This window comes from Neovison vison, chromosome 1 (genome assembly GCF_020171115.1).
Source record: "Neovison vison isolate M4711 chromosome 1, ASM_NN_V1, whole genome shotgun sequence".
Lineage (NCBI taxonomy): Eukaryota > Metazoa > Chordata > Mammalia > Carnivora > Mustelidae > Neogale > Neogale vison.
In genome coordinates, this window is record NC_058091.1 from 222,152,305 (window position 1) to 222,178,775 (window position 26,471).

Consider the following 26,471-nt stretch of genomic DNA (forward strand, 5'->3'; position numbering starts at 1 on the left):
AACATTTAGCTAAAGAACAGAGAGTCCTATTACAGATGAAGTTGACTGTTTAATTTCAAGGAATCACTTAAGGAAGCATATGGTCTACATGTACCTCTAAGTTCAACTATCTACAATCCTGAGATACTGAATTATTTTCTCATTTTCAGAAATTTATCGGCTAATTCTCCAAATTCCCTTCAATCTATTAAGAGTCTATGAAACTTAAAATTCACTTCACACCTATGCTGTGATTTGTTAATATTATAATTTTTAAAAATAAAGAAATTTTTAAGTTCCTACCATCCTCAGTCCTCGGCTGCTGAGGGAACATGTAGTTAGTAAGCACCATTTTCTGGGTCTCTGAATCAGTCTCTTTTTGAAGAGGTATCAGGGGTTTGGACTAGGGAAAGAAAATAAATGTTTAATTTTCAATAATCCTAAAGCAAATACATATCCAGCAATTCTTCTGAATAAGTACTCATCATTTTTTCTATAAAGTACCAATGTGTAGATTACAAAAGCAAGATTATATATACATAAAAAAAAACTTCTAGGAACTGATTTGAAACTTGTAAGGATCTTAAGAAAACAAACAAACAACAATTTAGTTTTTAGTGTAAAACAAAACCCATGCTGTATTGCAATTATCACTGGTTATCAATACAATTTTAAAACATTTCCAATACCAAGTATATCCACAGTCCAATAATTACTTATCACAGTGATTTAATAAAGCTATAAAATAAGCCTTTCCATTTTACATTATTGTGCCCCCTTTCTGTTATCCTTCCCCTTTGGAAACAGGCTTTTAAGGAAATAATTTAGAAGGTTTAGTCCAGTTATCTGCAGATTAATTCTAGCTGAAAAGAGAGTACTTAAAACAAATATGAAGTTGTAACCTGCTTCTCTCTTCTCCCTGTCTCCTGTCTCCCTTAATGATACCACAAGTTACTCAGTAGTGAAACTATAAATCCATTATTTTGGACCTCTTTTTTTCTTAAGACTTCTTTCCTAACTGGTTATAAAGTGATTTCAATTTATTCTTAACAAAACTAATAACTTTAGCCATCATTTTAACTTAAAATCCTACCAATCCAAGCCTCAGTCAACTCTAAATAGGGAGGGAACTACCCAATCTCTCCCTCACCTGCCACCCTACCAATTAAATCTTTAGACTTTTGTGAAAAATTTACAGCTAGCTAGTTCCATCCAATAATCTTACTCCCAGTCAAATATTTTCCTCCATGCCTCTCAATTTTTCTTGGTAAACAAAATGCCCTGCATCTCAAACATCTTCACTAAAAACTTTCCTTGATCTCCTCAGATAACAGAAATGGTAGATCTATTCCTTTCCCAAACACAGTGCTCTCCTTAAGTCTTCTCAAATGCAGGGGTGCTTATTCTCCCATAGCTCATAAACCCTGGGTTGGAGGGTAGATTCAGAGCTTACAAATACTGTGAGATCATCACTTATATCTCTTCAAGTGTAAATATCTGTTCTTTTGTGGGATAGTCAATTGTGCCTCTACCATTCTGAATTCTGCCTCTGCTATTCTCTCCTTTCCTAATTATCTACTGACCTTCTGGCAGTATCCATCTATTCTTGATTCTTTTATGACAAATCTTTCCACAGTCATGGATAATTCAACAGGTATAAAATGTAAATGACATGGTCATGCTCTTAACCCACTGATGTCTTAGGAGATGAGGAGTACGTGAAAAAGGGGAAAGCAGTCAACTTAGATGAACAAAACAGAATTATTTAGAGGCTTTTCAAAATTAATCACCCCAGGGTGCCTGGGTGGCCCATACAGTTAAATGCCTCCCTTTGGCTCAGATCATGATCCCAGGATCCTGGGATTGAGCCCCGTGTCTGCTCTGCAGAGTCTGCTTCTCCCTCTCCTTCTGATGCTGTCCCTGCTTATGTTCTCTCTCTCAAATAAATAAATAAAATCTTTAAAGCAAACAAATAACAAACCACCCTTGAAATAATTCTAAAATTAACCATGTTAATAACTGCAAAATTCTAGAAATATATTAAAATGCATTAATTGTACACTTTAAAATGGGTGAATTTTATGGTACGTGAATTATATTTCAACACAGATGTTAAAGAAAACTATCTGTTATTTATGGAGTACAAAGTCAGAAAAAGAAATTGATAATTATTTACCAGTCTCTCCATTCCCTAAAACATCTAACTCCAGTGATCTCTATTCTGGTTTCTTTTTAAAAATTTATTATTATTTTTTGTAACCTCTACACCCAACATGGGGCTTGAACTCATGACCCGGAGATCAAAACCTTTGCCATAATTCCTACAATATATCCAATAAATATTCATCTCTGAAATCTGGAATCACAACAAATATTTACTTATATTTGGCCTTTATATGCCAAAGTACTATGACAGGCACCAGGTATACAGTGATTACCAATTTAGGAGAGCTTAGGATGTATGAAAGGAAAGACAGGGAGGGATAGCAAAATGAGACATTAAAAAATGATTTAAGTACAGGTTAGAGAGGATACAGGGAGTAACAGAACCTATCGAAGGTGTTCATTTATCACAATCTCGAGTGATTAGGAAAGCACTCCTGAGAGAATGACTTCCTACATGATGAATGGGCATTACCAGGTGAGAGGGGTGAACAATGTTCCAAGAGAGAACCCATTTGGGGATATGAAAATGAAGGTATAAGAGATAGAGATGAAGACAGGATGAGTGAGGTCTTGAAGGATACAGTATGGAGAAAGAAGTCAGGAAAAGGTTTTAAGTAGATTAGTGCTGGAACCAGATAAAAGGATCACTTGAAGTGTGGTTCAGAATGAAATCGGGGTGATATAAGATTGAAAGTGGTGCCAACACTGGAGGCAGAGACCAGTTAGGAATTTCAATAGTCCAAGTCAACACTGTCCAGCATAAATACAGAAGTGACACTAAAATGAGAACCATAGATAATTTATAAATTTTTAGCAGCTACATGTTTTTAAAAAGCAAAAATAAGTTCAATTTTGATAATGCATTAAATTTAGCATATCCTGTATATCTAAAATATAATTTTTTTTATAAATTTCTTTTTTTTTAAAGATTTTATTTATTCATTTGACAGAGAGAGATCACAAGTAAGCAGAGAGGCAGGCAGAGAGAGAGGAAGGGAAGCAGGTTCCCTGCTGAGCAGAGAGCCCCATGCGGGACTTGATCCCAGTACCCTGAGATCATGACCTGAGCCGAAGGCAGCGGCTTAACCCACTGAGCCACCCAGGCGCCCCTAAAATATAATTTTGATGTGTGACCAAATAACAATTGCAAATGTGATATTTTATTTTCTTTGTTTATATTACATATACAAAATCCAGTGTACATTTTACGCTTAGAGCACATCTCAATTTGGACTACACTCATGACAGCAGTGCCTACTGTACTGGACAGTGCAGGTCTAAATAAAAGGTAATACACTATATGATGAACAGTAGTTAAGATTTATACATCCAAGTGGCACCTGAGTGGAGAGGGAGGGAGAAGCGGACTTCCTACAGGGCAGTGGCCCCAACACGGGACTCACTCACTGCCAGGACACTGAGATGATGACCTGAGGCAAAGGCAGATGCTTAACTGAGTCACTCAGGCACCCCTACGATTTTTTTTTTTAAGATTTATTATTTTAGAGAGAGTGTGCCAATGTGGGTGGGGGGAGGGGCAGAGGGAGAGGGAGAGAATCTTAGGCAGAGCAACACTTGGGGCTCAATCTCATGTCCCTGAGATCAAATCAAGAGCTGGATGCTCAACTGACTTAGCTACAGGTGTCCCTATGGCAATTTTTTTTTTTTAAAAGTAATTAACAGATGTGGAACAAAGAGATGAAAATGAGAGAGCATTGTAAATATGAAGAGACTGTCTTAGATACTAGATAATTTCACTAAAAGGAGTCATCTGGCATAATTTTCTGGTATTGATTTGCTGCAATAGTGCTATTATACTAAAAGTCTGAGTCCTTAATACCAGGAGCTATGTCTCATAACTCTAAGTATCTGGTATAGCCAGGGCCCAGCAATGTTCTGAGAATCCAGATGAAAAATTTCAAAACGTTTCATATGTAAATATTCAATTAAGAGATTAGAAAATTAAGAGTTCCATATATACATGAACTGACACATTTAATGATGATGCAATAATCACTGTGTTCAAGCTGTAATAAAAGCAAAGGTATCATCATTTCAGTATTTCCTTAACTTGCAGAACAAGGAAATACTACAATCTGTAGTATTGAAGGAAATACTTCAAAAGTGGGGACTGATAACAGCTTAAGGCTTTTAGGATATTAATAAGAATTAGGTAAGAAAAAGGATCTTGGTTAAGAAGTCTGGAGAATCCTGAAGTGTAGACAAGTGGGTTTCTTTACTACAGCAACACATAAGGGTTGTTAATATAATTCAAAAGAGGATATAATACAGTCTCCCAAGCAAATTTAACTATGGAACTTAAGTCTAGTGTATCCAAAACCCTGGGAAAATACAGCATTAGATAATTTATTATAAGATATTGCTCAAGGTCAAATAATAAGCATTAAAAGGATCAGCAAACTGCATACTCTATGCTTAAAAAAAAATAATCAGTAAGAAATACCAAAGAATAGATATGGAAAAAAGATTTCCTCCTACTTACAGATAGTAAGTTAACCCCTATTTTGTTTTGAACCTAAAATCCAATACTTAGCCAATATTATACAGGAGATTTCTTCCCAATTAAACTAGAACGTTTACAACAATCTACACTGTGAATCCTAAGATTGAGACATTTCAAATTAAACTAAAAATATTTTGCTAAAGTTTTACTTAGGTGAATGATAACTACTCTTTGCAAGGGTAAACTACTAACATTTATTTCTAAGACCAAGGCAAATTCAGAGAGACCTATCTATTAACTGGACAAATAGAATCTTAACTAGAGTACTAAGACAGATTCACTGACCTGACCTTTTTGCCTCCCATGAAGTGTAATACACTGAAATCAGTATTTCATTCCCAGTGTTCCACTAAAACTATGTACTCTTCCCAGGGTCAGCAACTACTTCTACCTTAACAAACCTAATGGCCAATTAGAAGTTCTCATCTACCCAAATCACTGGCAACATGTGGCACAGATGGTCTTTCCTGAAGCACTTTCTTCAGATAATTCTCTGGATAACATACTCCCCTGGTTGGCTGGTCCTTCTTATTCTCCTTGTGGTGCCAGTCTCTTTCCTGTGCTTAGTCTTTGATCTTCTCTTCTTCTCTATCCTCTCTCCCTACTAATTTTATGCAGTTCTATGGTGTTAAATGGAACATCTGTAAAATACTGACTCCCAAATTTTATCTCCAGTCAATACCTGACATCCCTACATTCCTTCTCACCATCTCACTATCACAATAGTTGAAGGCAAGCAACACCTCCTTCTAAACTACCGCAACCGCCTCCTTACTAAACTTTCTCCTTCCAAAACAGAATATTCCACCAATAACCTTACCACCTAACTATGGCCCATTCCTCACTCAAGTGTCAAAACGATCTTTTAAAAATGTACATTACCTCTCGCCATTCCCTGGCAAGAAATACTTTAACAGATTCTATCTAATTCAGTGTAAAACCCCAGTTGGTTACTACAGCCTACAAGGTCCTATGTGATCTAATTCCAGTTATCCTCTCTGATCTAATCTTACTCAGTTCTCTTCCTTGCTCACTGTATTTCAGCCATCAGGGTTTTTATCTATTCCTCAGTTACAACAAGCTCATTCCAGTATTGGGAACTTTACTCTTAATATTTAAATGTACCTCCTTTTCCAACTCACTGCCTTAATCTATGCATGGCTCACTCCTAATTTCCTGTGAACATCTGCTCTACTGGTGCCCTTCCTTAGAGAAAGACACTTTCTTCCTAAATCACCCTATTTAAAACAGGATGTTTACTCTTGCCCTCCTATTCTTCTAATGCCTATCAGCTTCTGTTTTTCTTTGTAGCTCTGACATACTATTACATAATTACTTGTTTCTATCTCTTGAAAGTGTAATCTCAATAAAAATGTAAGACTCTCTTTGTTTCACCAATATATCTCAAGCTCCCAAAGCAGTTCATGAACTATTGTAAGCCTTCAATAAATGTTTATCAATCAAAGGTAAGTCCAAGGAATAACTCTTAGTTCCTTAGAAACATTTAGGATGTGTGAAAGTTCTCCCTCTCACATCAGTCCAAACTGCCTTCAAAAAGACAAGAACTTCTGCCACAGTTTTATTTTATTTTTGAAGATTTTACTTATTTATTGGTCAGAGAGAGAGCACAAGTAGAGGACAGAGCAGGCAGAGGGAGAAGCAGGGTCCCCAGTGAGCAAGGAGCCCGACGTGGGGCTCAATCCCAGGACCTAGGATCATGACCCAAGCTGAGGACATGCTTAACCAACTGAGCCACCCAGGCATCCCTCTATCAGTTTTAAATTCTATCAGTTACACAATAATTATCTACCCCTCTCATATTTTTAACCTTATTCTTACATAGCCTCCTTGAACAACCTATAAAAATGTTCTCTAATACTAAAGGATTCCTTCTTACATTGCCCCAAGCTACTGGTTTATGTTCCACTCTTCTTTCTTATCCAGCCTTCTTAAAAGCTCAATCAACAACTGTATGCCTCCATTCTCTCATTTATTCATTCCTTAAATTGCATCAATTGGGTTTTTGTTCTAATGTATTCCTAAAACTACACTAGCTATAGTCAAAAGTTGGCAAGAAATAATGTATATTTTCCAGATTTTATTTGAATTAACCCCCCAACAGCATTTATCCCATTACAACTTCTTCCTTAAAGCCAGCTACCTCATCCTTAACTTGAATCTACTATCATAAAGTTTTTCTTCTACCTCTATGGCCACCCTTTCTAAGTCTTGTAATCCACCTGTCACTTAAATGTTAGTAATAAATACATAAATAAACATATGTATGTTAGTTCCTCAGGATTCATCCACCCCTAACAACTAAATAAATAAATTTATAGACTCCCTTTTGAGAAAATAGTAAAAGATATGAAACCACTCCCTAAAAAAAGTGATTAAGATGATGAGCTGAGCTCCTGTATCTTTTCTTGTGATGGAAAACATTTGAAAAAATTTCTTAATAAAACAAACAAAAGGAATAGGTCTATAATGTCCTGGAGAAAAGGAAATTGTGCCTTCAGGAGCAATACTGAGAAAGCCCAGGAGGTTCGAAATTTAAAGAATGGACAAACCCAGAGCACAGAAATCACAGTCTAGAACAAAGTCGAGGAACCTGGGGGATCATGGCCACTAGAATTATTCTCTAGATGCCTACTCAGATATATCAAAGGTACTTCAAACTTAACATGCCTAATTGGAACTCAGTATCTTCCCATAAACCTATTTCTTTCTGTTGTGGTTCTTCATTTTGATTACCAGATCAATATCCAGCAAGTCACTCCAGCTACATCTCTGAGGCTCATCTTTGCTTTTACTTCTCACACGCGTGCATTCTTCATATATTCTACTGATGTGGCCTTTTAAGTTATGCCTTAAATATACCCACTCTTCCCTGGTCCTGTTATTACCTTACTTCAGCCAACATGTTCTACTGTCTTGAGTATGGCAATGCCCTCCAACCAGTCTCTTCTGCTTTCACACCTGGCACCATCACCCTTGCTAATCTTTCACAGTGCAGTTCAAAAAGCTTTCTAAAAATAACAATCTGATCCTACTACTTGCTTGTTCATGTTATACTTGTTCACCTTCAACTACAGTAGGTTGACATGTATCAGAGGATCAATTCTTCCTCTTAAACTAGTGGCATATATAAATAACTGATTATGACCATGATGACCAAATGCCCAATTTGCCTGGGACATTCGCATTTTACATATGCTCTTTTGACATAATCATCATAAAGCTCCTTTCACTATCAAAAGTATCCTAGGGCGCACCTGGGTGGCTCAGTGGGTTAGTCCTATGCCTTCAGCTAGGGTCATGATCTCAGGGTCCTGGGATCGAGCCCCGCATCGGGTTCTCTGCTCAGCAGGGAGCCTGCTTCCCCCGTTCTCTCTGCCTACTTGTGATCTCCCTCTCTGGCAAATAAATAAAATCTTTTAAAAAATGTTTGGAAAAATAATAAATTGACTATTAAATTTCTATAGACATATGCCACAGAGGATCACTAAAAACTTAAAGAAGTTAGAGAATATCGAGTCTGATTTTTTTTTTAAGTTAGTAAGAAATCACCAGTTTATTTAATGAAAAACCCAAAATCCACTCAGTCCTTCAAGCCCCACCCCTCTCTGGCCCAAGAGAGCAGCGCTGCCCAAAAGACGCTCTGGACAGCAGGGCTGAGCAAGGGCTAAGGGCTGGAGGAGTTCGGGAAGGTATGGAGAATGAGAAAAACACTTTTCGAAATGAAGTTTGAGTCTGATTTCTTTTTTTTTTTTTTTAAAGATTTTATTTATTTATTTGACAGAGAGAAATCACAAGTAGTCGGAGAGGCAGGCAGAGAGAGAGAGGGAAGCAGGCTCCCTGCTGAGCAGAGAGCCCTATGCGGGACTCGATCCCAGGACCCTGAGATCATGACCTGAGCCGAAGGCAGCGGCTTAACCCACTGAGCCACCTAGGTGCCCTGAGTCTGATTTCTTAATCAATGTATCTTTTTACAGATTCAAGAGAAATTAGACAAGTCCAATAGGATTTATTGTTTTGAATCTACAGAAACTACACAAAAATATCTGTATCTCAATATTTTCCAAGATTTTTCTTATATATATTTTAAATGTATACCAGAGTATAACTGCTCTTAAATGAGCCCATGATTATTATGCATAATCATTTAACACAATTGGAATTCCAGTAATTTACGAAATCAGAATGCCTACCTGATTATCTGAGAGCCACATAGCAGTCAATTGTTGCAGCTTTGTAAAGCTAAAGGGCAAATTCTTTAACCTGTGGGGAAAATACAAAATTAAAATAACAAATGTTAAAATGTAAGAGCAAAACCTAACAGTCTTTTAAATAATATTGTATTACTGAGTATGAAAATAGGAGAAAAAAATTTAATTTAGGAGAGAACCCAATATAGGTCTTTGACACAGATATGACAAAATACTATCCAGTTTAATAAGAATCACTTTAAAAATACAATTCTTCCACTGAATTAATTCAGCTAGGGGGAAAATGGATAATCTAATAAACCCCCAAAAACTGTCTGCTAGGAAAAAATGTTAACCATCCCTACTTTAATGCAAATACAAGAACACATTAAGCACTTCTCATAATACTGCTTTGAATATTTTATTTGTACTACTACAGAAGGCCTTAGTGATAGTTTGTTATAAAAACTGTACTGTTCTATTTTTTCTTGTGAGCCAGCACCTTCATATTCCAAAGACTACTTAAACATTATAATGAATAAAAAACAAAGTGATATTAACAATTCATCAGAATGCCAAACTAGAACAGCACCTATTTAAAAAGAATGTCTACTTAAACCTTCTACCTTATTAATGCTTATCCACTCTGCTATGCCTATATTCCAAGGCAATTTGCTAGAGCCTAGGGGTAGGGCTGTAGCTTTGGGGTACAAAGTATGGGAAGAAATGAGGACTGAATTTTTTAAAAACAGGCAGTGGTTATTCTAAAATAAAATGGAACAGTCTGAATACCCTAATTAGAAAACTAGGCTTACACTAAACCTCTACTTTACAAGCTAAACGAGTCATGTGAAATTTGGGTTTTAATTTTCTCCTCATAAAATGACAATACCTACAGTACTATTCATAGTGTTGTTTTGAATACTTTGTAAGATGCTATGAAAGCATAAGGTAAAAATGCTCTACGAACGTTCTTTTATCATTATTAGTATCTTTACCTCAGGAAAAATTATGGACAGGTTGTTCTTAATTTAACATGATTCCAATTTAGTAATTCTAGTGATCTACTTGCTCTACACCTTGACTGTGTTGCCCAAGCTATGTGAATGGGTGCCTAATCACATCTCTGCTCAGAAAAATACAGTGAGCATATTAAATGAAAACCTGCTCAACTCAGCAGCAGTATTAAGGTGAAGATATGACTATAGGAATATAAAAGGTGACTATAAGCAAAGAACAGCTGCATAGCTCAAGCTGTAAGTTGTATAGCTGAAGTCAACACAAAATTAACTATGACAAATTACCACAGTATTAAAAACCATAGGTAAAATCAGGTCATTCTTTCAAATGAAAATTCTATTTAAAAACAAAAAATATTGGGGCGCCTGGGTGGCTCAGTGGGTTAAGCCTCTGCCTTCGGCTCAGGTCATGATCTCAGGGTCCTGGGATCGAGCCTCGCATCGGGCTCTCTGCTCTGCAGGGAGCCTGCTTCCTCCTCTCTCTCTCTCTCTCTGCCTGCCTCTCTGCCTACTTGTGATCTCTGTCTGTCAAATAAATAAAATCTTTAAAAAAAAAAAATATGTAGGAAAAGTGCAACATGCATGCCGTTTTCTTTCATATAAAGAAACTTTAATTTTATCCAATCAATATTTTCTATAAATCAAAATTATTACAAACCTATTGTCACTTAAATTGATGACTTTTAATTTTTGCATATCACCCATTTCCTCTGGAAGTGTCTCAAGTTTATTGGAATGGAGAAATAAGACAGTTATATTTTTCCAGCTTCCAATCTGAAGGAGAAACATAAAACTGGGGATCAAAATTCTGGCCTACTGCTTAACAGACAGAAGTAAAATATCATTTATGAAAGTAATGAAAACATTCTTCTCATTTATAAAAAGAAACACATTTTCTCTTTTCAGTTACTAATTTCCATGTAAAGAAAAGTATTTAGGTATCTCTGTAAATCAGTATATCTGATTGTTATTCAGAAAATAGATAACAGAGTTACATAATTATTTCTAAAGAAAACAGATAAAACCACACTGGATAGCTATAATGAATAATATAGAAAAAATTAAAAAAGAAAATGCAAAGCAAATTTAAAATACAATACCTCTGGGGGTAACTGCTGTAAATAATTATGATCTGCAGCAAAGGTTCTTATATTAGTAAGTTGTCCAACAGATGAAGGCAAAGCTTCAACTTCATTGAAGCTACAGTCCAGTTCTTCTATTGACACTAACCTAATTAATTAAAACAGAAAACACACATTATTTTTAAAGTTTCCTATACATAATCCAAAACTTAAGAATATATCAACATTTGAACTTGACTTCAACAAATCCAGAAAAACTCTTATTTCCACTAAACTTAATTTAACAATAAAAATATGCCTACCTTTATTAAAAAACCTAGCCAACCAGCAACCAAATACTTATTTAAATGCTATGGAATCCCTTTAGCTGCTATTCATGCACTTATCTGGAAATATATGTGATTGAATGAAATACATACATACTGTTTATAAACATAAATATATAAAGCTGAATGAAAGTAAAGTCTTCTAGTGATTCAGAAAAATCTTACCCTCCTATAGAGTCTGGCAGATACATTAATTGATTTTCATCTATTTTAAGAGTTGTTACATTCTTCAGTGAACCTATTTACGGAAAGAAATAATACATAATTTTCCAGCTTGAAATAGAAGCAAGTCAAACAACAGTCAATGTGAGCACACATCAATCATACAGAACTTTCTTAATCAACCTATCTAAAAGAGAAACCAACCCAACCTCATTGGTCTGTACTCCCTTACCCTATATTTTCAACTTTTACCAATATATCACCTTTTAACATTAGTGTGTATTTATCTATTTTACTCCTGTTAGAATGCAAGCTTCATAAAAGGAGGGACTTCTGCCTGCTTTGTTCACCGACGTAGCACTGCTCATTAAAATAATGTCAAGGCACAAGTGAGCACAGGCAAGAAGGAATGGTAGGTGTATAAAATTCATAGGTATATGGCAAACTATTCTGTGTATTCTAACTGCTAAAACAATAAAAATGGAGTTTAATATAAAAGTAAAACTGTTGAATAAGTTATAGTAGAATCTGCAAAATGTAGCCTGAGCTAAAACAGCTAAGTAACTCAATTAATAAAATACATAAAAATTTTTTTTGGTTTTTATGTTTAAACATCATGAAGATGGCAAGATTTATGTTTTTGGTTCTTGAATCAAAATAATTCATTTTCCTTGAAGCATCATCAGACTAAAAGCAACTACAAATATAGAATCTCATGGAATTTGCTAACTGGTTTGTTTTCTCAACTTTGAGTCTAAAATGGAGACTGAAAAAAAGATACTAGATAAGGGCTATGAATAGGTATTATAGTTTAGATAAATTAACTTCTTTTTAAAGAGTTTAAATTTTATTATAGTGATAAACACGACATTTCCTTAAAGAAAAATATAGTAATGTCAACCAAGATGTAAAATGTGTAACTGATCACACGAAACAATTCAACTAAGATCTGTGACTGGCAGTACAATAAAACTAGCTCATAACATATAAAATTTGATATATGAAAGATTTAAGTGAAACAATGGCAAAAATGTAATTTCTGAGATTTTACATTAGTAAAAAGGAATTACATGAATTAGAAAGCAATACAAACCAATAGTCTCAGGCAGTTGTTGAAGTGAATTGCTTGATAACAGGAGGTCTTGAAGGTTTTCACATGCAGAAATTCCTTCTTCAATCATTTCAATGTTATTTTTGGAAACATCCAAGTATGTGAGCTGTTTCAAACTACCGATAAACTGTTAAGTAAAAAAAAAAAACCTAATGACTATATTAAGTGCATTTATGGCTAGTTTAGGTAATAAACTCAATACCAAGTTATAATTCACAATTAAATGTTTGTATGAGAGAAAAGATTCAATTTTTTATTAAAAGCTGTAAGTAATGTATTCAGTAATAAAGCTAAGAGTTCCTGCTAAGAGCCTCACAGAGTGACAATGGCCATATACTTTTCTTTGGGAACTCAGCTGTCACCATTGGCTAGGGCAACAGAAGGTAACAGGATTCTTAGGTTCTTTGGGCATGGGAATAAATAAATGTCAGTCGTTAGGACAGAAACTACATGGAAAATATCCCACTTTAACAGTTCTCTGGACAAAATGAGCTAGGATATAAACTCAACTGCAACCACTGCGAAGGACACACTCCAGGTCCAGGAAATTAAAAAGAATCTATTTTACAAAGTTTACTATGTTAATATTCTGAATTTCGTCAAGAATGTACTGATATTTAACGGGCGCCTGGGTGGCTCAGTGGGTTGAAGCCTCTGCTTTCGGCTCAGGTCATGATCCCAGGCCCCACTTGGGCTCTCTGCTCAGCAGGGAGCCTGCTTCCCTCCTCTCTCTCCCTGTCTACTTGTGAGCTCTGTCAAATAAATAAATAAAATCTTAAAAAGAAAGAAAAAAGAATGTACTGATAGTTTAAAAAAAAATGCTATTTTCTTCTATCTAATATATTTATAATTAAATAACCATCCTTAAAAAAAGAAAGTAATCTGAAAATGTACAATTCTTCAAACTGCAAAGAACAGACTTCGCTAAGAGAAACCATATAAAGTTTGATATACATACCCCTGGAATAAAAGTCAATCTATTACCATCCATCCAAAATTCTTTCAATCCACTTAGTTGCTCAAGTACTTCAGGCTGTTTGGGTAAGAAGGGGGTGGGGGAATTCAATAATTTACTTGAATGTTTTTATTTGTCGGAAGTAGTTCCAGGGAACTTGTAATGGTAACTTCTGGTTTAAAACATTTAATAAATAATGGGAGGGGGTGGCATGGAGCAGAGCCAAGATTCTAGACTTTTCATTATATTATAATTACTACAGTGGTACTACTAAAAGAAAACTCAAAGATAAGCATTCCAAAAAAAAAAAAAAAAAAGATAAGCATTCCAGAATAGGCTCAAGTATTTATAAAACTAATAAAGAAATAAAAATAAGTCCCATCACTTTCAAGAATAAAAAATACTCTCAATCATTATCTGTAGAAATATTTATTAGCCTTTTCCCCATAACCCAGCAATTTACTTTTGCCTTAGAAGTACTTTTTCTTACTCATCTAGGCTGATAAAACTTTGTTTTTCCCTTATGATCTCTCAAATTGTCTACTTGCTGTGCCTAACTTTGTTACTTTTTCCATGGGTTTCTCCTTTATTTTACATTTGATTCTCACTACTGTCAGATATTTCTATCTGATTAACTCTCCCTATTAAGTGTTTTCGTATCTTTTTTCCTAAAAATATGTATATATCTTTAACCTATTTTATATTTTAAAATGCTAAGAGGGGCTCCTGGGTGGCTCACAGTGGGCTAAAGCCTCTGCCCTGGGCTCAGGTCCTGATCCAGGGTCCTGGGATCGAGCACCGCATTGGGCTCTCTGCTCATCAGGGAGCCTGCCTCCCTTCCTCTCTCTCTGCCTGCTTCTCTGTTTACCTGTGATGGCTGTCTGTCAAATAAATAAGTAAAATCTTAAAAAAAATGCTAAGAAATAAATACATTAACTTTCACATGCTCTCAATCAAATTTAAGACCTTTGAATAGAGATTGGTAAGAACTTACCACTTCTGTGAATTCATTACTTCCCAAATCCAGTCTTTCCAGTTGGGTCAGTCTATTCATGGTTCTATGCACCAGGGATTAATGAAGAATTGAGTATATAAAAATATCAATTTAAATGGAAGCTTTCAAATCAATAGTTTTATTAAACATTCTTAGGTAAGATCTAATGTACAGGTTTCACCATATTGACAAAATAAATATAATTTCTCAGAAAAGTATTCTTTATTTAATTTCTAAATAAAATAAGTTATGAATTATTCTCTAATTTGGGTTCTCATCAGGTCTTCATTCTATTCCTGAACAGTAGTCATAGTAAATTTAAACACACAGACCAGAATATGAATAACTGGTTTTTGCTTTTTTCACGGAATAAATTTTCATATAGTATTAATTAACTAATGAATCAGACTGGCAGCTACACAGTAATTATTATCATTTTTCAAGACTGGTCATATATTTGTAAAACTTCAAAATAGCTTATTTCTAAAAATAAGTACTCAAAATTCTAAACAGCAAATTTCTTACCACATTTCCAAATTCATTTCAATACAACTCAAAATCAAGTTTTATAAGAATCATAAATATGAGTAGTAAAATCATTTTTAACTTCCAACTTACTACCGATATTCTCTGCAACTACAGTGACTTGAAAATTGTACAAAACCTCATTTAATAACGAAATAAACTAAACTGTACTTTTATCTCTCTTTCAATACAGCATTTTAAAAACCTAAACTGGGGGCGCCTGGGTGGCTCAGTGTGTTAACCAAGCCTCTGCCTTCGGCTCAGGTCGTGATCCCAGGGTCCTGGGATTGAGTCCTGCGTGGGGCTCTCTGCTCAGCGGGGAGCCTGCTTCCTCCTCTCTCTCTGCCTGACTCTCTGCCTTCTTATAATCTCTGTCTGTAAAATAAATAAATAAAATCTTTAAAAAAAAAACCACCAAAACCTAAACTAGTTAATTCAAATACATATTTACACTCTTATAATTACTATTGTTAGAGAAACCTAGTATTTGATAGATTGAGGTACTACCAGCTACCCAGATAAAGAACTTCATGCTATAATTTTTTAGGATATGCCAAAATGAAAGCAAAATACAGTTATCATCGTATTATTAATATATATTAATATGCTAATGGCTTAAAAATTAACACTACTAAAAACCAACAGCCTCCTTAAATTACAAAATAAGAACACAGACTACTTCTATTTTCTCCGGAAATTTAACAAATTAGAAAAAGTAAAATAAAACTCACAAAACGTTTCTCTGCCTTTTCAGTGAAAAAACTAAAACATAGGAACACACATAATTGGGGGCACGCTTGGGTGTCTCAGTTCATTAAGTAACTGCTTTCGGCTCAGGTCATGTTCTAGGGTCCCAGGATCTAGTCCCACCTAGGGCTCCTTGCTTGGCAGGCAGCCTCTTCACCCTCCCCTGTTGTTCTTCCCCTGTGTTTGCAAGTGTGCATCTTTATTGCTCTCTCTCAAATAAATAAGAATCTTTAAAAAATAAGAGATAAACAAAAGAACACACATAATTGTAATGACACTATGTTACTGACCCAACATTAGAGGAAACTAATTTTTCCTAACCCTTCCATTTAGAGTATGCCATTCTATCAATATTCCTTTAAATTATTTCACAACACCAATTTTTCTCAAAGCTGCTTTATTTAACTTAGACTTATTAAAGGCCTAGTCTCAACTATAATTGCTCCCTTACTCATATCTTTGTCCAAAAAATCTCTAAGTCAGTTGTAGTTTGCTTCATAACAAAGAAGGTTTCTAGGACCTTTTGAAGAAAGATGAGAAGCTATGACATTAAACTATATCCAGGTAAGCATTTGAGAAAAGTAGAAAGGAGTGTGAGGAGGGAGGGGAGAATTGAAGAAATTATTAAAATAACAAAAGAACATAGAAAATCCACACAGAGTAGTTAAACACTGTTACAAAAGGGTAAGTCATACAAGAGTACAAAAAAGAAGCAGTGCATTGGAAAAATTCAATTATGAATGACGTCTTTAGAAAGAAGTTTAAAAACTGATGCAGGGAAAAGTGAATGACATGTATATGTAACAAAAAAAGAAATAAAATGTAAAACCTTCAAAATGTCTCTATATTAATTTGCATTAATTTATACTGGCAACTTTAGTCCTACTAAGATACCTCAAAAGTCTAAGACAAAATTTCACGTTTTCATTTTCAAGTCTTCATTTAAGATCCAGATTCCTACTTCAAGGAGAAACCAAAGACAATATATCCCTCAAATTTCTTCCTATTTACCTCTCAAACTTCTTTTTATTTAACTCCTTTTTATCATCTCTTCTTGTGCTTGGCCCTGTGCCCTCTAGTATTTAGATGGTATTAAATTTCACTTAGCTACATAACGGAAACAGCTTTCCCACTGCTCTCATCTTTGATTATAAAAAGGTTCACTCACATAACTTGAATGCACATGACTTTTGTAACATTTAAAACTACTGCCTCTTTATAGGTTTGTGAGGTCTCAAAAGTTTTAATCACAACTCTTAAAAAGAAAGCAGTAAAGAATTATATTTGAAAATATATCAGACAGAGCCCAATTTAAAGTTAAATAAGGAGATAAAATAGTAAGTTAAAATTATGGTATCAGATAAACAATATTAATTATAGGCTTAGCTATTACAGTAAACAATTTACATCCTATTCAAATCTCTTAGAAAGCAGTCGTTTGAACTAAAGGAGTCATTGACGCCAGTATCAATCTGTAAAATATTTAAACCTTTCTGAATTTAGTATGGATCATAATTCCCATTTTAATTTATACTCACAACCATCACTATAAACACCAATCTTTTCTGCACTGAACAACAGTCAGCTAATAGATGATGTCTTCTGGGAATCAAAACCAGATATGCTCCTTGTCCTCAAAGACTTACATTCATGGGGAAGGTTATAGGTACATGTGTGCGTGCATATAAGTTGGCCAGGTAAAAACAGGAGTAAGGGGGGGGGTGTGCCTGGGTGGCTCAGTAGGTAAGCGTCTGCCTTTGGCTTAGGTCATGATCCCAGGGTCCTGGGACAGAGCCCTGCATTAGTCTCCCCGCTCAGTGGGAAGCCTGCTTCTCCCTTTCCTACTCCCCCTACTTGTGCTCCTTCTCTCACTGTGTGTCTCTATGTCAAATAAATAAATAAAATCTTTTTTAAAAAGAGTGAAATAAAATGCATTAAAAAAAAACAAGATTGGGATGCCTAGGTGGTTCAGTGGGTTAAGCCTCTGCCTTTGGCTCAGGTCATGATCTCAGGGTCCTGGGATCTACCTCCAAGTCGGATTCTCTGCTCAGCAGGGAGCCTGCTTCCCTTCCTCTCTCTCTGCTTGCCTCTCTGCCTACTTGTGATCTCTGTCAAATAAATAAATACAATCTTAAAAATCAACAACAACAACAAGACTAACATGGTAAATTTCATAACAGATGCAAATAAGATGCCACAGAAGCTGAGGAAGCCAAACTCCTGGGGAACTGGAGATATCTCCCTTAAAAGCTAACAATTAACTCCTGACAAATCAATCACAACAGAAATCAGCAAAGTTTTCTGTAAAGGATCAGAGAATAAATAATTTAGGCTTTGCATACAGTCTTTGTCACAACTATTTGATTCTAACCCTATAGAGCAAAGGGAGCCGTAGACAATATGTAAATGAATAACTGTATTTCCAGTGAAACAACTTTGCACAATAAACAGTGGGCCAGATTTAGTAAGACAGTAGTCTGCCAATGCCTACACTGTAAAAATGTAGTGATGAATTCAGGAAGTTTTAATGTATTTTTTTCAACAAATGGACACACACTATAGTGCATTTTCAGTGTGTAGATCTGTTTTAGCTTTATCTTACTTGCTCTTGGATTGCCATCCTTTCTTGATGTTAGCTTACCAGCAGGGGGCTGTACATCCCACTTCTAACTTACAACAGACTACAAAACCCAACAAATTCTTAAACTTACAGTTACTAGACTTCACATAAAGACCCTACAGATTTCACTAATTAATACTATATAAGAGCTCTAGTATATGAACTGGGACCTCTATATGGGACTAGTAGGTTTTATAGACATATTTTGATATTTGTGACACAAGACCAAATTCAGAAAGCTTATGAAATCACCATAAAATACCAACAGATGTGAAAGTTTTATATTCAAAACCACTGATTAAAATATGATCACAAGTCATATTGATTACAATGTGATCAAAATATGATCACAAGTCAGTCTTTTAAAAATAATTTTCACTCATATTTTAGATATTTCAAAACTAACATTTCTTTAAAGACTTAAGAATTAAAAATTCTTGGGGTGCCTGGCTGGCTGTCAGTAGAGTTTGGGACTCCTGATCTTGGGAATTGTTAAGTTTGAGCCCCACAATGGGTGCAGAGAATACTTAAAAAAAATCTTCAGAAGAATTAAAAATTCCTATTTTAGAAAGAATAACACCTTTACTTACTTTGGCAACATTTTCAACTGGTTTTCTCTAAGTTCTAATATCTGGAGTTTAGTTAATCTGCAAAACAAAATAACAAATTAACCATCTATGACAAAGACAATGAATTTAATTACCAAAGTGATGTCATACTCCAAGTTTTAAAGCAACCAATATTCTGTAATTGCAAAGTAAGAAAAGACTATTTCTGCCCCTCAGAATTAGTTGGGGGAAAAAAGTTAAACACTTCTAAACACATTTAAAGCACAACTTGTTGTCCCTAAATATCAATCCTACAGCATTTCATGCAAACATGCCTTCAAAATATTAGCCATTAGCAGGTTAGAGAACAGTAATTCAACTCCAGAGTCCAGCTCCAAGAGAAAAAAAAAGGGAACTTAAGGGGATATAATAAAGGAGAAATCCTCTGGCCCTTCAGTGATGCACATTCCAATAAAATTAAGGGAAAATGAGAAGATTGGGTGGTCTAGAGTTGCTAACTAATACCATAATGTAAATCATATTGCAATATATAAATGTATCAAATCAACATGCTGTACACCTTAAACTTTCAAAATGTTACATGTCAAATATATTTCCATAAAAAAGTGGTCCAAATAGGAGATATAAAAAAGAAATCTGACAAGATTTACATATATATACATATATAATATATATGTATATAATATATATGTATATATAATATATACATCATATATGAATATATTAAAGTATATGCATATGTATATGCATAATTACATATAAACACAGATAAATACACATATATATTTATGCATGTAAATAAATATATGAAGCATGATAAAGTGGGTCCCACAGGACAGTCAAGAGGCTACAATAATGCCCAGAATTCATTCTCTCTTAGTTAAAATGTAATTGAAATATAACATTATTAGTTTCAGGTATCCAATATAATGTATATGTGTACATACTGTAAAATGACCACCATAATAAGTGTAGTTAACATCCATCATCATAGTTAATTTTTTTCTTATGATGAGAACTTTTAGAATCTACTTTCTCAGCAACTCTCAAATATGCAATCCAGTATTGCTGAGAACAGCAATACTGTACATTACACCCTCAAAATTTATTTATTTTATAACTGGAAATTTGTACTTTTTGACCACCTTTACCCATATTGCCACCCTCACCTGTGCCAACCACCAATCTGTTCTCTGTATCTAATGAAGCTCAGGTTTGGTTTTATTTTGAGATTCCACATATAAGTGAGATCATACAGTATGTATCTTTATTTACAGACAAAAAGATGACTAAAATTAACATGCCATTGAAAAAGCACTTTCTCTACTAGTTTTAAAATAATAGTAATTTGATACCTAATAGTCATTCGCTCAATGTTCATCTTTTCATTAAAAAAAAGTTACTCAAAGACTATAACGACAAGAATTACTCTATGTTCAGATACTGGCAGGAGTGTGCCAATGGGGTGGCCCCCAGAAACACACTTTCTTTTCTCCAGAATTTTGATTCTAGTGGAGAAGACAGATAAATCAATAATTAGATCATTTTCAAATATGATAAATGCTAAAAATAGACTATTCTGTTCTCAAAAATATAGAAATTACCCACATTTAAAGTATTTTTGAATACTTTAAAAACCAATTCAAGTTGTAAATTACCTTTTTCTTCTAAATATTCACTGTTTATTTATTTATCTGGGAATATAAATTCAAAGACAAAATAACAAGACCCAAAAAACTGTAAAAACCACAAGGTTTGGAAATAATTACAAAAGAAGAGCGTATGAAAGTATAATTAATAGTATTACTAAAGCAACTTGTAGTTTTGTCAACTTTGTAAGAACTAACAAGAAAAGGTTTTAAAAGAAACTGTAATTTACCTGCCAAAGTTAGCTGGCAAGAACTCAAGGAAAGCATCATTTAGATATAACTGGGTTAGGTTTAACAGCTGAGAAAATCCATCAGGAAGCCTATATAAAATATATCAGAATTTAAGTTAAATTAATACACAGAATTTCAGTCTCAGAATCTATCTAAGAATCTGTCTAACCAACACATGTTCTTAACAGGTAACAGTTACCTTTTTACTTTAATGAGGGACCCACAAACTTGAGATCTCCTTTTTATAATAATTTACCTACTTCAATAACTTTTTTCTCTTCATAAATAGGAAATGAGATAGTACTTGCCTCAAGATAAAATGTGCACAAAAAGGTAACTTGAATGAACCACAGTACAGAGAAATGTATTTAGGACATAACTATGACATCGGCAAGCACTCCTGAAATTTGCCTTATGTAACATCAATCCAAAGGATTCATAAAGAATTCCAAAACCTGACAGTAATTTTTTTCCCCCCAAACCATGACAATATGGACTTTTGGGGCTGGTGATTCTTTGTATTGAGGAAGCTGTCTTCTCCACTGTACTGCTCAGCAGCAAGCCTGGCCTTATCTACTCGGAACCAGTAGCACCACCCACCACTGCAGGTTTTAAAAACCAAAACTGTCTTCAGAATTTGCCAAATGACCCTTGGGGGCTAAATCATTCCCATTTGAGAACCACTAGTTTAGAAATTATTTTCAATTTCAAAAACTGGCCTTTAAATAACCAAATAAAGATTGCATAATTTTATAATAAGCAAAGAAGAAGTAACACAAAAAGCTAAAGGACATTTTAGAGCCATATGAGAACCTGTATGTATCAGCTTTCCCTTTATTTCCTCTGGTTTACAAAAGAAATTCCAGATCTAGAACTGGATACTAGCAATATTTTTAGCTAAAGACAAAACATCATCATTACATGTTTTCCTAGATTTTTAGAAAAGTACAAAGTTCTGTTGCAGTGAGACTTCTCTCAGTCTTTGACTTATCTTGTTTCTTTCCTATGTCACATTCCTTCATCTACCACAGCAAATGAAGCACCAATGTTTGAAAATTATTCACTAAATATAGTACTGTATTATGTGAAAGCTGGTTTCAGTTTTTGACTTAGCTACACTAAACCATGCTCTACTCATCTTTTGCTTCACTATTCCATTTTTGCAAAACTTAATAGTTCTGGAGTCAGGAAAGTGTTCTTTTTATAGCCATTACTATCATAAAAGAAAATTTATGACCTCTGGCATATGTTGTAACCAATCACATGGTTTTTCCTTTTTTGTTGTTCTTACCTTCCTGATCTTTCAGTTTCTTTTACTATTTTCAAAACTTTTAGAGTGCTACACAGCTGATTTGTGAGTGAAGAAATTCTTACATTCTGAAAGTATCACTGAGGGAGGAAACCATATTCTAGCCTCATTACTGACACAAACCATCTGTGAGACCTGGAGCAAAACATTTGGATTATCTGTTCAGATGTCTAATTTACCTTTGTAAAATAGGAGGTTACAAAATATGGCATTAGAAAAAACCCTGGCTATAAAAAGGTTTCATTTTAACCTAAAAATGAAACTTAAAGTTGATACCAATTACTCATTAAAAATATAGAAAGTAATTTTCTACTTCTAATTCACAGCTATTTTACTCAAAATTAACCTGTAATTCAACTCAGAACTTACTTGGAAATAGGGTTTACACTGGCCTCCACAACCGTCAAAACTTTACAATTTTTTATATTTTCTGGAAATTCCTGTATTCCTAGAAAATGAACATATAATTAATAATCAAATTAAAAGGATCTATTAAAAAAGGATTCAATAATTAAAAAATGGATTACTGTTTACCTTGCAAATTCAAAATTTACCAACTAACTAGGATCTAGACAAACTGACAACATCAACCAAACAGAACTCTACAATTTCTCTTTTCTTTTTCATCTTTTGTTCATGTGCCTCTTTATAACTGCCAATTATTAGTTTGACCTCCCCCTCCTTCACTTAGCTCTTCTGAAAATTAGTGCCTTCTCCATCTGATGATGTTAAGGATACAAAATACGAATACTTAGCACTCTTTCTGGTTTTCTGCCATAAAAACATGATTACTTTTTTTTAATGCTGGGCCCAGATTAAGGTATTCCCTAACATACATGTCAACTGACAAAGCTGAGAACAAAGCTGAAGCCAGAAGTAGTAGAAAATCTACAGTTGATATGCCAGCAGATATGCCTGACGGCAGCTGCTGACCAATTCAGTAAAATACCGCATCAATGGGGTGGACAGGCCAAATTACAGAAACTTTCTAACCACACTCTTTTTTTTTTTTTTTTAATCTTTTGTTGTTGTTGTTGTTAAAAATTTTACTTATTTATTTGACAGACAGAGATCACAAGTAGGCAGAGAGGCAGGCAGAGAGAGAGAGGAAGGGAAGCAGGCTCCCTCTGTCAAGCAGAGACCCCGATGTGGGGCTTGATCCCAGGACCCTGGATCATGACCTGAGCCGAAGGCAGAGGCTTTAACCCACTGAGCCACCCAGGGGCCCCTCTAAGCATACTCTTATTTCCTCACACTATCTCAGCAAAAATACAGTAACAATAATTTGTGAACTAACAATAACCCACAAATTTCCAATTGCAATGTTATAACACAAACTAAAAGAATGCTAAAAGCTTTTTAAAATATTACAAAATTCTGTAAGACTCCTTCCTGTACTAACACAATACCAATACTGAACATAGTTGACATCAGAGGATCATTCAAACTTCTTTCAACTTCATTACTTTATCATTCAAGATAAGCAAGTTTACCACAGTGCCAAACACAGAATTTCAGGTGCCCAAAAATTAATAATGCAAAATCACCAAGTGGCAAATACTACAGCAATAACTGTTCAGTTAAAACTCATCAGCAAATGCTAATATCAGTGGGTAAAATAATGATGAGAAATAGGATACTAATAGACTGATTATTTCTCCCCAAAAGACACTTATTAATAACAAAAGAAAAGAAAGCAATTTAATAAAGAAATATCAAAGGCACCATCTTAAACTGCTTTAAAGTTACCATCACCAGTTAGCAACATCACGTGGTACCAAATCTAAGATGCACTGGGAAGGGATGCAATACCATTATTATCATATTCTTGCCAAAAACATGTAACATGAAGTTAATCATAAGCAAACATCAAACAAATTCAAATTTAGAAAAATCCTACTACATAACTGGCCAATAAAATTTAAAACTATCAAGGTCAAAAAAGAGAAAGGAAGACTGAGGAACTACCCAGGTAAGAGGAGTCCAAAGAATATAATTGGGGGACTGTGTCAATGTCAGTTATCTCCCTTGTTCTAAAATATTATAAAATATTACCACTGTGGAAACTAGGTAACAAGTACACAGGACTACCCTGCAATTTCTGTTATAACTGTATGTGAATTTACAATTATCTCAATAAAAATTTCAATTAAAGGAATCTGGGCTCAATGATTCCTTATGGGAAGGTTTTATTATCATTGTTATTATAAATTCAATTTCTCAAACAGTCAAGATAACTCATTTTTTCAATTTCAGGAACTTTTACTTTTGCTGAAATTTATAGAGTTCATGTAAATCTTCAAATTAGCAAATATATACAATAATGGATACTGAATGATATTAAGAAATTACTGTTAGCTAGTTTTTTTCAAGTATGACAATAGAGTGGTTTCATTTTGAAATACTTATATATCAAAGGAATTCTTCGTGACTTGCTTTAAAATAATCAGAGGTGAGGAGGTGCCTTGGTGGCTCAGTCAGTTAAGCATCCAACTCTTTGTTTCAGCTTAGGTCATGATCTGGAGTTGTGAGATGGAGTGCCATGTATGGGTCCACACTCAGCACAGGGTCTGCTTGAGACTCCTTACCCACCTTTCCCTTTGCCCTTCCCTACCCCATTTGCTCTCGTGCTAATAAATAAATAAATAAATAAATAAGATTTTAACAGAAACTATAAGGGATGGCAAAGTAGGAGGTACAGATGAGTATAGTAGGAGGTATTCAATATACTGATATATGCTGAAGTTGGTTGATAGGTACAGCAGATGTATTATATTCTACTTTTGTAAATGCTTGACATATTCCACTATAAAAAGATTACCACTGTTCAGCTACTAGAAACAGACTCAGAGACAAAAGAACTTTGAAAGAGTTACTGTACTTGAAGAGGAAAAAATGAACAAAATGGTAAAGATAAAGCTTAAACTAAGAAATAAATGGAGGGGCACCTAGGTGGCTCAGTGGGTTAAAGCCTCTGCCTTTGGCTCAGGTCATGATCCCAGGGTCCTGGGATCGAGCCCCGCATCGGGCTCTCTGCTCAGCAGGGAGCCTGCTTCTCTCTCTTTCTCTCTGCCTGCCTCTCTGACTACTTGTGATCTCTCTGTCAAGTAAATAAAATTTTTAAAAAAGTAAATTAATTAAAGCTAGATATTCTTGATATTTTCTAGTGATAATATATTTTCATTTGTTTACTGATCATTTTTATTTCTTCTTCTTTGAACTCCATGTTTATTGTACATCTTCTATTGGATTATCTTTTCATTACTGATGGTAAGCATTCTTTAGAAATACTAGTGTATCAAATTTTTCTCAGTTTGTCATGTATTATTTATTTAGTCATACAGAAATTTTATTATTTTACTACTGTGCTTTTTAAAAATTAATTTAGTAGTTTATTAGAGAGAGAGAGAGAGAGAAAGAAAGAAGGAAGGAGAGGGAGAGAGAGTAACCCAACCAGGCTATACGCTCCATGAAGAGCCCAACACAGGGCTCTATCTCATGATGGTAAGATCATAACCTGAGCCAAAATCAAGAATCAGACACTTAACCAACTGTGGCACCCAAGTGCTCCTACTATGCTCTCTATATCTTGAATAAGATCTCTTTCCTATCCCAAAGTCATAAAAATATTCTACATTTTCCAATAATTGTAACTGTTTTCATATTATTATCCTTAATTAATTTCGAATTTATTTTAGTACATTATTATGAAGGCTCTCTCTTTTTTTCCTATTTCCCATATAAAACCACTGTTCCAATGCTAACAAAATACTTTTCTTATTTCATTGATTTGTAGAGGCACCTCTGTCATATTCCAGATTCTTTCATGGTTATGTTTCCTGACACTCTTTCCTTTTAGGTCCTTCTACTCATCTTCCATTTAGGTTGCATGCACATTTTCTATAAAGTTCATTTCTAGATATGTGTGATACAGTGGTTGCATTAATAGACTCACTCCCTATACCACTCTCTCTACAATGTGATCCTTCAACTATTCCCATCAAAATATTAAGTATAATTTCCCTATGTTCTGATTCCAGGCTCAGCCATGTGCTCTGCTTTGGCCAATGAAACTTTAGCCAAGTTACTGAAATTGAAGGTTTAAATAAGCTTTCTGGCTAATTTCCACTAGCTCTTAGGGTCCTCTTATTGTTCTGTGAGAAACGTGGCTGGGATGGCTTGGGCTAACCTGTTGGAGGATGAGATCTGTCATCCCAAAACAGGATCACAACATTGTGATTTAAATGTCTTTATCTGATTTTGTTATCAAAATGTATTTTACCCTTACAGACAGA

At 34.6% G+C, this 26,471-nt stretch overlaps 1 protein-coding gene across 13 annotated transcripts in view; it reads right to left on the bottom strand.

Annotated features, from left to right (window-relative positions):
* Positions 1-26,471, bottom strand: part of ERBIN (erbb2 interacting protein) — a 128,675-nt gene that overhangs the window by 37,845 nt on the left and 64,359 nt on the right. For all 13 annotated transcript variants that reach the window (XM_044267887.1, XM_044267956.1, XM_044267921.1 and 10 more), the window contains exons 5-15: positions 22,546-22,624; positions 20,867-20,956; positions 19,009-19,065; positions 14,527-14,590; positions 13,536-13,610; positions 12,560-12,704; positions 11,470-11,542; positions 10,997-11,126; positions 10,555-10,670; positions 8,881-8,950; positions 283-382 (exon numbers count right to left, since the gene is read on the bottom strand). In XM_044267887.1, the coding sequence (XP_044123822.1) occupies positions 283-382; positions 8,881-8,950; positions 10,555-10,670; positions 10,997-11,126; positions 11,470-11,542; positions 12,560-12,704; positions 13,536-13,610; positions 14,527-14,590; positions 19,009-19,065; positions 20,867-20,956; positions 22,546-22,624 (999 nt within the window). The remainder of the gene's footprint in view (positions 1-282; positions 383-8,880; positions 8,951-10,554; positions 10,671-10,996; positions 11,127-11,469; positions 11,543-12,559; positions 12,705-13,535; positions 13,611-14,526; positions 14,591-19,008; positions 19,066-20,866; positions 20,957-22,545; positions 22,625-26,471) is intronic.